Source organism: Mesoplodon densirostris, chromosome 3, assembly GCF_025265405.1.
Source record: "Mesoplodon densirostris isolate mMesDen1 chromosome 3, mMesDen1 primary haplotype, whole genome shotgun sequence".
NCBI classification, from domain to species: Eukaryota; Metazoa; Chordata; class Mammalia; order Artiodactyla; family Ziphiidae; genus Mesoplodon; species Mesoplodon densirostris.
In genome coordinates this window covers 141,364,568-141,380,069 of record NC_082663.1, presented here as the reverse complement: position 1 = coordinate 141,380,069, position 15,502 = coordinate 141,364,568, and the positions used below count along the sequence as shown (strand labels likewise).

The 15,502-nt window shown below is 55.5% G+C and overlaps 1 protein-coding gene across 1 annotated transcript; it reads left to right on the top strand.

Moving 5' to 3' along the window:
• The first annotated feature begins 2,828 nt into the window (after nucleotides 1-2,828).
• Nucleotides 2,829-15,123, top strand: LSM4 (LSM4 homolog, U6 small nuclear RNA and mRNA degradation associated). Its single transcript, XM_060093873.1, has 5 exons — nucleotides 2,829-2,967; nucleotides 6,996-7,037; nucleotides 9,366-9,464; nucleotides 12,330-12,513; nucleotides 14,469-15,123. The coding sequence occupies exons 1-5, from the start codon at nucleotides 2,965-2,967 to the stop codon at nucleotides 14,558-14,560; spliced, it is 420 nt and encodes a 139-aa protein (XP_059949856.1). The 5' UTR covers nucleotides 2,829-2,964; the 3' UTR covers nucleotides 14,561-15,123.
• The last annotated feature ends 379 nt before the right edge of the window (nucleotides 15,124-15,502 follow it).

Below are 15,502 nucleotides of genomic sequence, written 5' to 3'. Positions count from 1 at the left end.
ATCAAATAGGTTTGTGTTTGATGATTTTGCTCCACTATAGGCTAATGTGAGTGTTCTGAGCACGTTTAAGGTAGGCTAAGCTAAGCAAGCTACGATGTTTAGTAGGCTAAATGTATTAAATGTCTTTTCAATTTATGATATTTTCAACGTATCATGGGTTTATTGGGACGTAACCTCATCGTAAGTCCAGGAAGATCTGTATTCCTGTTTTTTTTGTTTTGTTTTGTTTTTTGTTTTTGCGGTACGCGGGCCTCTCACTGTTGTGGCCTCTCCCGTTGCGGAGCACAGGCTCCGGACGCGCAGGCTCAGCGGCCATGGCTCACGGGCCCAGCCACTCCGCGGCATGTGGGATCTTCCCGGACCAGGGCACAAACCCGTGTCCCCTGCATCGGCAGGCGGACTCTCAACCACTGCACCACCAGGGAAGCCCCTGTATTCCTGTTTTTAATGAGAAGGGAGAGGGAGAAACATGCCTGAGTCACTCAGTTCCTTCATAGCAAAGCTGGTCCCCAGACCCCTTTCCCCTCACCAGGTCCTGGAGGGTAGATTTTGGTGCCCTAAGCCTGCCCAGTGGGAGGTGGCTAGGCCTGTGAGGTCCCATCCTCTTCTGCCCAGGTCTCTGAGACCTGATGCAGGGGAATCTTTTCTCTTATTTTTTATTTATTTATTTATTTTTTTTTGCGGTACGCAGGCCTCTCACTGTTGTGGCCTCTCCCGTTGCGGAGCACAGGCTCCGGACACGCAGGCTCAGCGGCCATGGCTCACGGGCCCAGCCGCTCCGCGGCATGTGGGATCTTCCCGGACCGGGGCACGAACCCATGTCCCCTGCATTGGCAGGCGGACTCTCAACCACTGCGCCATCAGGGAAGCCCAGGGGAATCTTTTATTGAGAAGCTGAGCATCAGGGGCTCCCTGAGCTGGCTCTGAGAGGAATAGGGACTTTACAGTTGGAAGAGCTTGGCTCTGGGCTTGGTAAGAAAAAGCTCTCGGGAATTCCCTGGCCATCCAGTGGTTAGGACTTGTCAGTTTCACTGCCGGGGCGGGTTCAATCCCTGGTCGGGGAACTAAGATTCCACAAGCCACGTGGTGCAGTCAAAAAATTAAAAAGAAAAGAAAAAGCTCTCGGGCCAGCGCTGACACTAAGGAGGTCTGGAGAAGGGTAGTCACTGGAGGAGAATACCTATGTCTCATTTACAGACCTGAAGGTCAAGACATCTGTGAAAGTCAAGGCAGAGGAAGGAACCCTCGATGGTCATCCAGCTGGACCTTTCCTGGAAATTTAGGCTGCAGATATGCTCACAAGTGTGTGAAAGTACATGCATGGTCAACTAGGAGACATGAACTATTCAAATAAATGTCTATGTTCAAAGGAATCATAGCTAATACTTGTTGTAGTGGGTTGAGTATTGTCCCTAAAAAGAAATGTTCTAGCATATCTTGGATAACATAGATAAGTTCTAACCCCCATATCTGTGAATATGACCTTATTTGAAATAAAGTCTTTGCAGATATAATTAAGGATCTCAAGATGAAATTTATCCTAGATTTAGGGTGGGCCTAATAAGAGAAAGGAGTGTCCTCATAGAAAAGAAGAGGAAGGTCTGAGACAGAGAAAAGCCATGTGATGTCAGAGGCAGAGACTGGAGTAATGTGTTTATAAACCAAGCCCTACGGGACTTCCCTCGTGGCACAGAGGTTAAGAATCCACCTGCCAATGCAGGGGACACGGGTTCGAGCCCTGGTCTGGGAAGATTCCACATGCCGCAGAGCAACTAAGCCCGTGTGCCACAACTACTGAGCCTACGTGCCTAGAGCCTGTGCTCTGGAACAAGAGAAGCCACCGCAGTGAGAGGCCCACACACCACAGTGAAGAGTGGCCCATTCGCCACAACTAGAGAAAGCCCGCACGCAGCAATGAAGACCCAACGCAGCCAAAAATAAATATAAATACACTTATATAAAAATAAAAGATAAAAAGAAATAAATAAACCAAAGACTACAAGGATTGCTGGGAGAGAGGCATGGGATGAATTGTGCCTCAGATCCTTCAGAAGGAACCAACCCTGCCAACACCTTGATTTCAGACTTCTGGGTCAAGTTTTATGGTTTAAAGCCACCGAGTTTGATCACTCTGTTACGGTAGCCCAAGGAAACTAATACCTTTTCCTAATTATTTTGTTTACCGTCTGACTCCTCAGTGGGCTCCTAAGCCTCAGGAGGGCCTGGAGTTTTGTCTGGTTTATTCACTTCTGTGTTTCTAGGAGCGGGTCCATAGTAGGTGCTCAATGTTGCACGCCCGTGTATCAAGTGCTCAGTATGTGCCAGATTCTGCTCTACGTGCTTTTCCGTGGCTTAACTCGTTCCGTCCTCACTGCAACCTTCTAGAACAGACACTATTATTACGGCCATTTCAACGGGAGGCAAACTGAGGCTCAAAGGGCACAGCCGGGATTCCAACCTACCAAAAGATGTGCCTTGGATAATGGTCAGCTACAATAATGAGACTCAGGAGAGGAGGGGCCCGAAGGGAGACATTAAGCACATCCCAATAACAACCAAAGAGCTTCCATTTCTCTCTCTCGAAACCGGAGGTAATAACCGCCTTCGCCCACAGCGTGGAGCCGAGATCCGCGAGGGTTTCGCCTGCGCGTGCGCCCTTACCCACAAGGCCTCCTGCGCCTGCGCACATTGCTCCGCCCCCTTTTGCAGCACTCACGGCGGCACTTTACGAGTCTGTCCCTTATTTCTCCTGTGAGAACACGGCCTGCCCCACCCTCGTGCGTAGTAGGCCTTGCCTTACTCTGCGTGGATTGGTTGTCCTTCCCACTAGCCCCTCTCTGACTGGCTCGCGTCGCTGCCACTCCATTTCAGCCTAGTGGCGCGCAGCGGGGCTGCTACCGGCGGGAACGTGAGCGGCGGCGGCGGTGGCGGAAGTGGCCGGGGAGCCCGGTCCCCGCCGACACCATGGTGAGGGCAAGACGACGGGGGAGCCGGCCGCCAAGGGCCCTCGGGGCGGGTGCTGGGGCAGGGGTGATGCGGAGCGAGCGTGCCATCCGGGCCTCGAGTCCTCCCCACCAGGCCCGAGGGGGTGGTTACTGAGACCGGGGACGGCAGGGGCTTCTGTCAGGACACCCAGCAAGTCGGTCTCAGGGGAACTTGGGACTGACCGAACGTGTAATCATAGTATAGCGGTCTAGCTGCAGTCTTCCCATTTTTCAGGTGGGGAAACAGGCCGGAGAGGAAGGGGACCCACCGAAGGGCCCGGTGAATGCAGCAGAGTGACTTTTGGGGCAGGGAAGTGACTCCGAGTGCATCCGACCCAGTCTAACCTCATAGATTGTAAAGCTAGAGCGCCAGGAAGTAGGGGGCCGGTGTGCGTTCTCAAATTAAACCAATTTAGGGAATTTCAGGGCTTGTAAGGTCCTTAGAGCCGCACAACCTCCTGTGCCTCTTTTTCAGGCTGACAGACCCAGAGAAGGGTTTGCTTCTTCCTGTGTCACACAGTCTGTTTTTCAGAGGGAGAGGGTGTATTCTGAGCTAAGGATGGACTGACTGCATCTTCCCAGTTCACGAAAAGAAAAATTGAGGCCCTGATAGGAAGCCTCCCCAGGGCCATGGCGCTCACAAGTTATGGAAGTTGTAGATCTAACCCAGAGAGCGTCTGTGCCCCCAGCGTACGACAGGGAAACGGAGGTCCACACAGAGGAATTGAGAGCTGGGAGCTTCTTGGGAGAGTACCTGGCCCATCAGCACCTGAGTTGCTCTGAGATGGTTGTTGCACATTTTTCAGAGCCGACCATGAGAGCTCACTAAATTCTGGTCAGTGTAGGGATGGAGAGAGGAAGCTGGTTCCTCTCTGCTGGAGGGTAGAGTTGGTCTGAGGGACTGGGCAAAACTGGAAGAACGCATCTTTTAAGTTCCATGGAGACAGGATCTTTGTCTTTTATCCTCATCTAGTCCCAGAGCCTAGAACAGTGTCTGTGTGAAGTACAGATTCATTCATTCAGCCTGTTCCTGTCTTCTGAGGAGTGTTCAGGAGTGGACAAGGCATGACACACTGCCTGTTCCCTGTGGTCAGGGCAGGGCCGGAAGCAGGGGTGTGGGCGAGGGAGTGGGTGGTCTGCAACAGCTTCCTGAGTTGGGAGCCTCAGGATACCATTAGGTCTAGTCCTGGATTGGTCCAGGCCTGAGGGTCAGACCCCAGGCGTTCTGAGAAAGGCCAGAGAAAGGAATTCTCATGCCTGAAGCTTTTTTATGACTTTCCCGACTCCAGATGACCCTGTCTCCCCCTGAACTGGGTGTTTGGCCCTTTCCTGTCTCCCTGACACCTTCAAGTGTCTTCCATCCCCCCACCCCTGCCACCGCCCCTTCCCCTTGGCTTTCAAGTTCACCGGGATCCTCCCCTTCCCTTCGCCTCTGTCTCCAGCACTGTTTGGGGACAAGGACATAGAAGATGGCGAGATGTGAGCACTGCTTGGCATTGCTATCCCAATGCCACCTCTCCTTTGAGCAAGAATCCCCCCTGCCCCAAGTGCCTCCCTTGGTGGTGTGTGCCGTATTTGTTGAGAAAATATTTACCGAGTCCTTCACGTGTGCCTGGCCCGGTGTTCAGTGCTGGACAAAGTCCACACCCTCTGAATTTTCCAGTCTAGCAGGAGGCTTGTGGCACTTCCAGTCTAGCCAGGGAGACATAATAAATAAACAAGTTAATTAGAGACTGGCTACGTCCTATAATAGAAACAGCAGAGGGTGGCTCAGGTGGAAACCTTGTTCCCTTGATGGGATTATAATGAGGGCCTGGCCGAGGGAGCAGCCACCAGCCTGGGGAAGGGCACCCCAGGCAGAGGGAACCGAGGAACAAAGCTTGGCCAGCAGCACCGGGCATGGTGTGTGAGGCGCAGAGTGGGCCAGTTTGCTGGAGCCGTGTCAGGCCTGGCTCTGTGGCCCGCCTAGGGGGCGGCTGCACAGGCAAGGGTTGTGAGCAGGTGCTGGACCCATCTGTGTCGTGGCCGTATTCTGAGGGCACACTGCCAGCAACAGCTAAGGAGGCTGTGGGTCCTTCAGGGCTGTGCTGCCAGTAGCTGGGACAGGGTGGCAACCTGAGAGGGACCGGCATAGAGGCTCTGTATGCCATTGAAGGACGTCTGTGGGTCCCCTGCTACTTTCAGCCTACTTTCCTCGGCTTTAGCGGGATCTTGCTCCGTGTCCCTGGGCAGGTCCCATCTGCTCTACCGCTGGTGCCTCATCTAGAGGGGCCTTGACTGTACTGCTGTGACCCTCCCTCCACCTCTCAGCACTGAGTCCATCTTCATTCTCGCCTTCCAGGGCTAAGCTGGCCCTGTCCCCTCTCCGCTGATATGGGAGGAGGACCTAGGTGTGTCATCGCCCTGGTCCAGCTTCCCATTGTGGGCACAGAGAACAGGCTTGCCCAGAAAAGCGTGAGGCTTCTCCGTTGTAAAATACCCCCTGGGGGTGTGGCTCCCGCACACGCGGCTGAGCCTCCAGCTCTCTGCACCCAGTAGCATCACACAGATGCATTCCAGAGGAGAGGGCAGGAGCTGCAGGTTGGCCACATTGGGACCCCAGCCTGCCTGCCCACCCTCCTCGGAGCAGCCACCTCCTCTCCACGTGGCTCCTTCCTCCTTATCGTGCCCTTCCAGGAAGCCAGTGCAGGAAGTGGGCTTGGGCCTGGCTTCCTGCCGCCCCTGGATCTTCCCCGGGTGGCTCTTAGGGAAGGCCCGTGGGATATGAGATATTTCCCCCACCAAGCCCTTCCATAGGGAGCCATCCCCTGGGGGTTGAGGGCCCCTTGTGGTCTCCTGAGAGAGGCCTCACAGTCCCCATCACCTGGAGAAGCAGCTGCCCCCTATTGGAGGGTGTGGGTGGGCTGGGACTCCCCTGCCAAGATGTCCTGGAGCTCAGGCCAACTTAGAATTCCAAAGTTACTTGGGCAAGGTGTGGTCCTTGCTGAGGCAGTTTCCCATCTTGTGGGGCCCTTGGTTTAGAACCTTCACCTGACTATACTGGATAGGCTGTTACTGGACCCTGGACCCAAACGCTGCCACCTGAGTCACCGTTCTGGAGACCCAGAGACAGGCCCCAGTGTATGGGTTGTGATTTGTGTACCCAAAATGAAAAGAACTGATTTTTTTTCCCCCAGTTACACTATATGTTTTTTATAAAAAAGAAATTCAGTAATAATGGGAAAAGAACTATCTTGAAAGTTCATCTTATCAGGGGGAGTTTTTAAATCCCATCCTTTACCTGCTCTCACTTGCAGTGACCACAGGCTTCTTCTGAAATGTTTCTTCCTCTCACCTGGTGAATTCCTCTATGAACACCTAGCTCAGATGTGGCCTCCTCTGATTGGGAGGCCAGTTGCGCTTGGCCAAATCACTCTTGGTTCAATCAGGGCTGCCCCCTGAAGTGTGGGCTCAGCGTGAGCTGGCTTCTGACAGATGGGGTCAAGTCAAGCTCCATCTCTCACTAGCTCTCTGGTGCCGGGCAAGTTCCTCAGTCTCTAAGCCACAGTATCTCCGTCCATAAAGTGGGTGTGAAGATAACCACCTACCATGCCGAAAATGAAAGGCCTAGCTAGAGCTGCATGTATTAACCTGGATGTATCTCAGAAACATCAGTGGAGCAAAAAATTCAAGCAGCAGCAGAACCCGTGTGCTGTGATGCTGTTGATAACCATGGAGGGCTACACCTGGTCCTGTCAGGAGTGGGACTATATGCAGCCTGAGCTACAAAGAAATGCCCAGAATGGTCAGCGTCAAGACCAGAGGGCAGCTGCCTCTGCGATTGCAGGGTGGGGGTGTTCCTGAGACTTTTCTGTCCTAAACTAGGAGGCAGGTATGTGTCCTGGGCTTGGGCAGAGTTCAGAAGCTGCATTTCTGTCGGGGAATGTGTGCTCCTGGAGTCCCAGCCCTGCCCAGAGGCCAGGGCTCCACAGCGCTGATGAAACAAGTCATGTGCTTTTGTTTGCCTTTCAGCTTCCTTTGTCACTGCTGAAAACGGCTCAGAATCACCCAATGGTGAGTACATGCTGGTCTGGGATGGCACATTTCAGTGGGGACCAGCCTCAGCACAGGGACAGGGACACTGGGCAAAGGGTGAGGTGCCTCCAGCCAAAACCACTTCCTGCCTGTCCTCTTTTCCCTCCCACATGCGTCAGGACCTGTGTCATTTCTGCTCCTGATCTAAGTAATACATGCTTATTAAAAGTGTCAAATACTAGAGATTCAGAGAAAGTGGAAGCCCCTCTTCATTCATCTTCCCAACAATTTAACTTCTTTGATATATACACATCTGGACGTTTAACGTGTGTGTAAGCGTGAACGATTTTTTAAAATATGGATAGGTTCATGGGATGCTCATTCCCAAGCTGCTTTTGTCCTTTTGTGATACAGTGTAGTATCCGTCAATATGTTCTGTTGTCTTTTTTTTTAATCCAGACGTTACTCACATACCATACAATTCAACCTTTTGAAGTACAGTTTAGGGACGTTCGGTACATTCACAGTGTTGTGCAACCACCACCTCTGTGTAGTTCCAGAGCAATCCTGTCACCCCAAAAAGTGACCCAGTCTCCATTAGCAGCTGCTCTCCACCCCCCACCCCAGCCCCAGGCAACCACTAATCTGCTTTCTGTCTCTGTGGATTTGTCTGTTCTGGACATTTCCTGTAAGTGGGATCACACAACATGTGACTTTTCGTGTCTGGCTTCCTTCACTCAGCATGATGTTCTTGGGGTTTGTCCACATTGTAGCATGTGTCAAAGCTTCACTCCTTACGGCCAGGTGATATTCCATTCTGTGGATACATCACATTTTTTTTTTTTTTTTTTTTGCGGTATGCGGGCCTCTCACTGTTGTGGCCTCCCCCGTTGCGGAGCACAGGCTCCGGACGCGCAGGCTCCGGACGCGCAGGCTCAGCGGCCATGGCTCACGGGCCCAGCCGCTCCGCGGCATATGGGATCCTCCCAGACCGGGGCACGAACCCGTATCCCCTGCATCGGCAGGCGGACTCTCAACCACTTGCGCCACCAGGGAGGCCCCATCATCACATTTTATTTATCCATTTGTCCACTGATGATGGACATTTGGGTTGTTACCACTTTTTGGCTATTCGTGAAGATTTTAGCTGCTGGGAACATCCATGAACACATTTTTCCATGGATGTATGTCTTCGTTTCTCTTGGGCAGATAGCTGAGTTGATTCCTTTTTTTCTTTTTTTTTTTCCAAACTTGAAAGTGATGACTTTACAAATCATATTTTAAATCTTAAAGTGGTTGCCAAGGGAAACGGGCAGAGTAGCTGGAAAATGTCTGCAGCACTGCAGAAGGCAGCAGGAGAGTGCATGATGTCTGCCAGGTGTCCATACGGGGACTCGGCTGTATCGTCCTGCAGGCTCGCCAAGATCTCACCCTCACCACGTCACTGTCACCCACCAGCAGGAACTTCAGCAAGAAGTCATAGGCACAGACCAGGCTGCCGCTGGCGCTCATTATGCCGGCGCCAGCACCCATGCCCGGCCCATGGCACAATGCAGAGGTGGCGGCTGTGAGCCCAGTGCCTCTCCAGCCCCGAGAGTTGATTTTTTTTTTTAACTTTTTATTTTGTGTTGGAGTATAGTTGATTAACAATGTTGTTAGTTTCAGGTATACAGCAAAGTGATTCGGTTATACATACACACGTGTCTATTCTTTTTCAAATTCTTTTCCCATTTAGGTTGTTACATAATATTGAGCGGAGTTCCCTGTGCTATACAGTACTTCCTTGTTGGTTATCCATTTTAAATATAGTCCTGTGTACATGTCAATCCCAAGTTCCCTAACTATCCCTTCCCCCCACCAATCCCCTCTGGTAACCATAAGTTCATTCTCTAAGTTGATTCTTTTTTAAGTCTCAGCCTTTTCCTAGCAAAAAGCCTGTCTTCCGCATGACGCACTTTTCCCGAAACATCAAAATAAGCAAGTAGTTATTGCAATGAAAAACAGTTTTTCCAGACCACCAAGGATCACACGTGTGCCATCACCGGGCACCTGCCCGGCCCCTGGCCACCCTTACTCATTCCTTTAGAGATGTGGGGTTTTTTTTTGTCTGTTTGTTTCTTCCACACAAAAAAAAATGGTTTCATCGTAGAAAGTCTACAACGCCCAGCAAAGCGTACCGAGAAAGCAGAGCGTGTCTCCTGTAAGGTGGACCCCTGGGGGCCTGGGCACCGTGTGCTGTGGCCACTGGGTCCCAAGAAGAGCCGAGGATGTGTCTGAATGAGGCCCGGTGGTGGTGGCCTGCTCTTCGGGGTAAGTCTGCATCTCTCTTGGGGCCTGAGACTGATGTGGGACCCGTTTTCTCTCCAGTTGGTGGAGCTCAAAAACGGGGAGACATACAATGGGCACCTGGTGAGCTGCGACAACTGGATGAACATCAACTTGCGTGAGGTGATCTGCACGTCCAGGGTGAGTGCCCTCCTCCGCGCGTCTGCACCCGCTGCCTGGGGGCCTTGGGGCAGCTCCGGTCTGGTGGGCACAGCGAATGGGGGTCGTGTGGCCAGGAATGCGCACTGGGACCTGGGGCTTTACAGAGCCTCAGCGTCCTCGCCTCCAAGTGGGGTAAAAGCCCTTCCCTGGACGTGTGGGAGGAGTGGGAGGGTGCCTACCTTAGCCTATACCACCGGTCATCCTGCCAGGGGCGGGGCCTCTTGCAGGGGCGGGGCCCGAGGGACTGGGCAGGATGTTGTGGGGGACAGCCGGACAAGGCTCCAAGTCTCTCTAGTGCCTTGGACTTTGCACCTGCGGGGATGCTGCCCGGCAGGCACTGAGCTGCTTCCGCATCCCCAGGTGCCACCCCTGACCAAGAAGGACTTGGACCTGGGGGGTGCTTCTGGCCATAAATCCCTGCTCTACAGGGAGGGGGTGGCCTCCAGGGCAGGCCCCACCCTCCTTGTCAGCCTCTGCTGCCTTTGGTCCTGGGTGTGGGCATTGCCCACCATGTGGGCCGTAGTGGCATGACCGTGGGATGTCCAGGCCACCACGGGGCTTGTTCCCCCTGAGGCCTGAAACCAGGAAGTGCAGGGCCTGGGTGGGGGAGAATGTTCCCCAGGGTCACTGGCCTTCCCCGCCTTGGGATGATCCACAGAGTGATGAGGACGGTGATGAAGGCAGGACTCCCTCCCCCTAATCTGCACTGGGTTCTGCTAGAGCTTTCCTTTCACCTTGATTCCGGTCTCCGTCCCCCTGCCCAAGATAGCCCCTCATGTTACGGGGAGGAAGCTCCTGGGGGGCCCAGGCAGGGCCCGGCTGCCTTGAGCCACAGGCGGTGTGCCCCCGGGCTCGCCACGCCAGCATACAGCAGAGCACAAGGCAGCCACTCTCACCCCGGTCTGTGCTCCTGGACAGTTCACACCCCAAAAGGCAGACAGAGGGCTGTGACTCCCTACCCTCACCTGCTCGGCTCTGTGACCTGCTTCCTGGGACTGAACTCCTGGTGGCAGGTGTTTCCAGTGTGCCTGTGGCAGACGGTGCTGCAGGGCCCAGCTGAGCGCTTGTCCTTCTGCACACTGCCGTTAGGTCTGTGTCCACTTCTGGGACCTAGAACCAGTCGCTGGGTCTTGGGGCAAGGTCCGTCCAGCCTCCACGGCCAGCTGAGACTGGACACGTGGCTCCCCCTGGGGAGTCCCTCTCTGTGACCCAGCGGTTGGGAGGAGAGTCTGGTGGGAGGTACCGCCTCACGCAGGCCAGCCAGAGTTCTCATCTGTGAACAGGTGATGGCAGCCCCTCCTTCCCTTGGGTAGCAGGTGGCTGAACACAGAGACCTCAGGGGCTGAGAAAGCACGGGAGAGCAAGGGTCGGGAGGCATTTAGCTGCCCCCGTGGAAAGCACAGTAAACTCTGTTCCTACAGGGAGCGTGCTGGGCTCGGCCTGCCCTTGGCTGAGGGAGAGCCTCGCGCTGAGCCGCCAGCCTCAGCCCCAGCCCTGAGCTTCCACACAATCATTGTTTCTGTCTGGCTGTACTTTGCATCCCCACGGACTTGGCCCCTCGCCTACCATTTCTGGGAAAGGAATGTTCTGAGGCCTCTTGGGGTTCCTGTATGGGTCGGGGGCTCTCGTGTGTGTTCCTGGGAAGAGTTGGCCCACAAACATTTCATTTGTCCCTGCCGAGTACCTCCACTGGGCTGGGCCAGATCGGCCCAGGCACCGCTGATGAGTGTCATGCAGGAGGACTGGGGGTTGCAGGAAGGCTGGAAGCAAGGCCTGTTGAGGGCTGGAGTTAGCCAGACATGAAAAGGTGGGAACAGCGTGTGCAAAGTGCTGGGGGCCGGAAGCCCACTGTGTGTGTTCCAGAAAGTTCCATCTGGAAGGCACATCGAGTGTCGAGAGAGGGCAGCCAGGGTGGGGCTGGATCTCAGGCCCTCTGGAACCACACTGAGGAGTTTGGACCTCGTCCTTGGGCCAGCGGGGCGCTGATTGGGATCTAAGCAGGGAGATGTCTTGGTCTGATTTCTAGGGGTGTGGGGGGAGGGGTTACCCAGGCTTCTGGCCTGGGCAACAGGGATGGGGCTGGAGAATTCATCTGATGGATGAGGCCCCGGGCTCCCGCCCAGGGGCAGCAGGAGGTAGCGTGGAGGGAAGGCCTTGTGCTGGTCGCAGGGTATATGGTGGTGGTGGGGAAACAGTCAGCATCCTAAGAACTGCAGGGTTGGCGTTGCTCAGGAGTCTGCAACTTTACAAGCCCCTTGTCTCTCTAGCTTCCATTAGCTCCCCTGAAAACTGGCATCACTGGGAGCTGCCCCTGGCTGGCCCCAGACCTGGCTCCCCACCCCTCTCCTGGCCCTCTTCACCCATCACACAGGGTCTCTGTCCTGCTCACTTGTGTCCCATGCCCAGCTCAGACCCTGCCACGAGATAGTTGTGTGAATGAATGAGTCAGGGTGCATAGAGAGGGTTCCAGAAGGTGAGTTCTGGAAGGCTGGGGGCAGGAGGGGGAGGAGCTGGGCTGTGGCAGCACCTGGTGCGTGGGACAGCCTCACCCCTCTCCAGGCTTCGGGCTGCCTCCCCCACTGGAGGACAGGCTGAGGACGCGGAGGCTTCTCACGAGGCCCTGCCCCACCCTCTCTCATGTGTGAAGGGCTGCCAAGGATCTGGAGAAATCCTGCTGGAGGGCGGCCCCTCCAGTGTCCCGTCCAGGACGAAGAACTTTGCAGCCTGCGGGGGCGATGCCAGGTGCAGGCGACCTGAGGGGACAGATGCTGCCCCGGCCATCTGCACCTGCTCTGCAGGGACCCTACCCCGCCACAGATCTGACACACACCCCCTCTCTCACAGGACGGGGACAAATTCTGGCGGATGCCCGAGTGCTACATCCGCGGCAGCACCATCAAGTACCTGCGCATCCCTGATGAGATCATCGACATGGTCAAGGAGGAGGTGGTGGCCAAGGGCCGCGGCCGCGGTGGCCTGCAGCAGCAGAAGCAGCAGAAGGGCCGCGGAATGGGGGGTACCGGGCGAGGTATGCCCTTCTCTCCCTGCTTCCTCCCTAGCAGGCTGCTGGGGCCTCCCCATTGGCGGGGGTGACTCTAGCACGTGGCATCCGTCCCGGCCCACTGTTGACATTCTTGGCTGGTGCCGTCATGGTGCCGAGGGCCTGGCTCTGAGCCCCTCCTACGTGGAGCTGGGGGGCTGTGACTCATGGGGCTCCTCTGCAGAACAGCTGACGCTGCTGGTTGCCGCCTGCCCCGCCGCAGGAGCCCAACCCGGGGAGCCCAGCTGAGTCCTGGTGGTCAGTGCTGACCCTCACCCACCTGGGCCCTCCTGCCCCGCAGTGGCTCTCAGTGCTCCCTTAGGTCTGGGTCCAGGCCCACATAGACCTGGGACTTGAGCCCTGCCTGTGTTTCCTGGCAGGTGCTCTGGGCACCTCGCCAAGGCTCAGTTTCCCCTCTGCAGAGAGGGTCCTGCGGTGCCTGCCTCACTAGACTGCGGGTGAGTACCCCAGTGTGGGGCCCCAGCACGGGACCCTTCCCTGCTATGACTCCTTTATACAAAGCCAAGGTCATGCCTTTTGGATAGATCCCAGCACACCACCCTGAGATTATAAATCTGGCATAAAATTAAACTTGTACAGTCAGCTGGGGCCTGAGCTCAGAGACCATCTGCAGACCCTGCCCTTCCCCGCCTCCCCCGCCCGGCTCCTGTTCTTGGAGGGACCTGGCTTTGTCTCTTGCATCTGAAGGGGCCTCCTGTATGCCAGGCCCGGGGCCCACCTTGGGGGCTCGTGGGCAGGGCTGGGAAGGACACAGGAGCCAGCCGTGAGCTGAGGCTCACGTGACAGAAAGGCGCCAGATGGAAGAGGGCAGGAGGGCACCCCAGGTGGAGGGTAGCCTAGGATGGGGGTGAGCAGGGTCCCAGGGGTCCCAGGACCTGTCCCCAGGGCTAGACTCTTCACTGGGGGCCACCACTGTCAAGTAAACTGCCTGAAGGAGCAGGGAGGACGGGGAGAGCGGCTTGCTTGGGCGGCTCCGAACGGAGACCACGGGGCCTTCCACAGCCAGTGCAAATCTCACAGGGGTCCCCGCATAGCCAGGCTCCCCTTGGCAAAGCTGGTCTTGCCCCAGGAGACATGGGGTTAGGCAGACCCTGCCAGCATTGGCTTCTGTCCCCAGAGGGCCCCCTGCATGTCTGTGGAGGAAGGGGGCTTGTGTGTACATTTCTATGTCCCCATGCTGCCCTGATCCTTCTGGGACCTCCCTGGGCCTGGGGCATGCCCTCCCTCCGACTACTCACCTCCCCCAACAGCAGTGCCGTTGTTCCACGTAAAATGTATTTTGGAAACAGCCCCACCACTGACTGCAGAGGTCAGGGCCCAGGAGGCTCCCCTGCCCCTTCTCCGGGCTGGACACACACAAACCACCCAGTCGTTTCTCTCCTGGGCCAGATGCGGGTGGTGCCAGAGTGAGGAAGGCCCAGGTCCCCTGGTGCAGCTCCCAGCCTCACAGCTGGGGGTCATTGCCCCATCCCTGGACTGAGTCCAGGCCTTGTCCTAGCTCATGCCCCCCCACCCCCACTCCTCCTGGAAGCCTTCTGGCTTTGTCCTGGTGACTGCCCTCCACCTTGGCCCCCAGCCCTCTCTTCCAGGAAGCCTGCCCCAAGCCCCAGTGTGACTTGGTGCCAACCTCTGTCCTCCCTGGCATCCTTCACACCCCTGGGGGGCCTGGTCTGGTCCCTTGTCACACTGAGAATATTCTGGAGCACTACCCATGCCCAGCCCTGGTCGACACTCCATCTCAGATTCTCAGCCTGCCCTTCTCGCCAGAGGTAGGATCACTGCCCCCACTTTACAGAAGTGGAAGCTGAGGCCCAGAGGGATTAAACAACTTGGCCACAGTCTAAGGATTCCAGTTCCTGGTCCCAGTCTACAGTGGGCCTCCCAGCCCAGCTCTGCTAAAGCCCCTTTCCCCTGTCTCACAGGTGTGTTTGGTGGCCGGGGCCGAGGTGGAATCCCAGGCACCGGCAGAGGTCAACCAGAAAAGAAGCCAGGCAGACAGGCGGGCAAACAGTGAGCCGCCCCTTTGTTCCCCAGAGACTGAGCCACCGCCACCGAGCATCTGCTTCCACCCGCAAGGCTGCGTTTCTACTCTCCAGTTTATGAGTCTGTTCCGAACAAAAAGAAGAGGCAGGTTTGGGGGAGGACCCCCCTGCCTGTCATCTTGTGATCCTCCTCTTTTTTTGTCAGCCAGCAGTTCTACAGTTGGAAACGTTATTCTGTGCTTCTGGTTTTGTGAAGTCGCAGCCAACTTGATTCCTGGAAGATTCTGTGTTTAATGAATCTTTAAAGCCCTCACTCTTGTTTTAAGGGCAGGCATTTTCCAAACAGGTTTGTTTTGCATTTTGTGTTAGATCCCTGTGTGGTGAACAGACGGGAGGTTTTTATTTTAAGCTGTTTGCGCTGAGATTGACAGCCTGGAGAGTTTCCTGAAACACGGACCCCAGAATTGCCTTTTCAAAATGAATCCAGGCGAACGTATGCCTCAGAAGCTGTTCTGGGGGACGACGCTGGGCCCTGTCCCTTCACTTCCTCTCTCCCTCTTTGTGTTACAAAAATAAAAACAAATACAACTACAAACTGTAAATCCATAATTCCTTTTGAACCACTGGGTGCATCTAGTAAGTAGTGTCCTCAGGAAATCACATGCAAGAAGTTTCCTTTTGTACCCTGTGGCCTCTCACTGAGGGGAAGCACTTCGTTGGGACACTGGTTCCCATGTCCCTCAGCAGCCTCTTACAAAAGGTGGAAGGCAAGACTGAGCTCTGGGCAGTAGGAGACCCCCTCCTCTCTTTGTGGGGAGGTGGGAGCCAGCAGGACACCCACAGCGCCTGGCCTTGCCACCAGTGGTCTGCCCTCGTCCCTGTTTTGCAAGCACCATGCACACCAGAGTTCACCGAGAGAGAAGCTATGACAGGCGGCTGCTTCGAGGAACACATGAGGAAGGTTTTCGTGAACC

Bases quoted from the DNA above. Each gene is read 5' to 3' on its own strand.
- LSM4 (XM_060093873.1), top strand. The intron at 7,038-9,365 runs GTGAGTACATGC...TTTTCTCTCCAG, and splicing joins CGGCTCAGAATCACCCAATG to TTGGTGGAGCTCAAAAACGG. The intron at 12,514-14,468 runs GTATGCCCTTCT...CCTGTCTCACAG, and splicing joins AATGGGGGGTACCGGGCGAG to GTGTGTTTGGTGGCCGGGGC.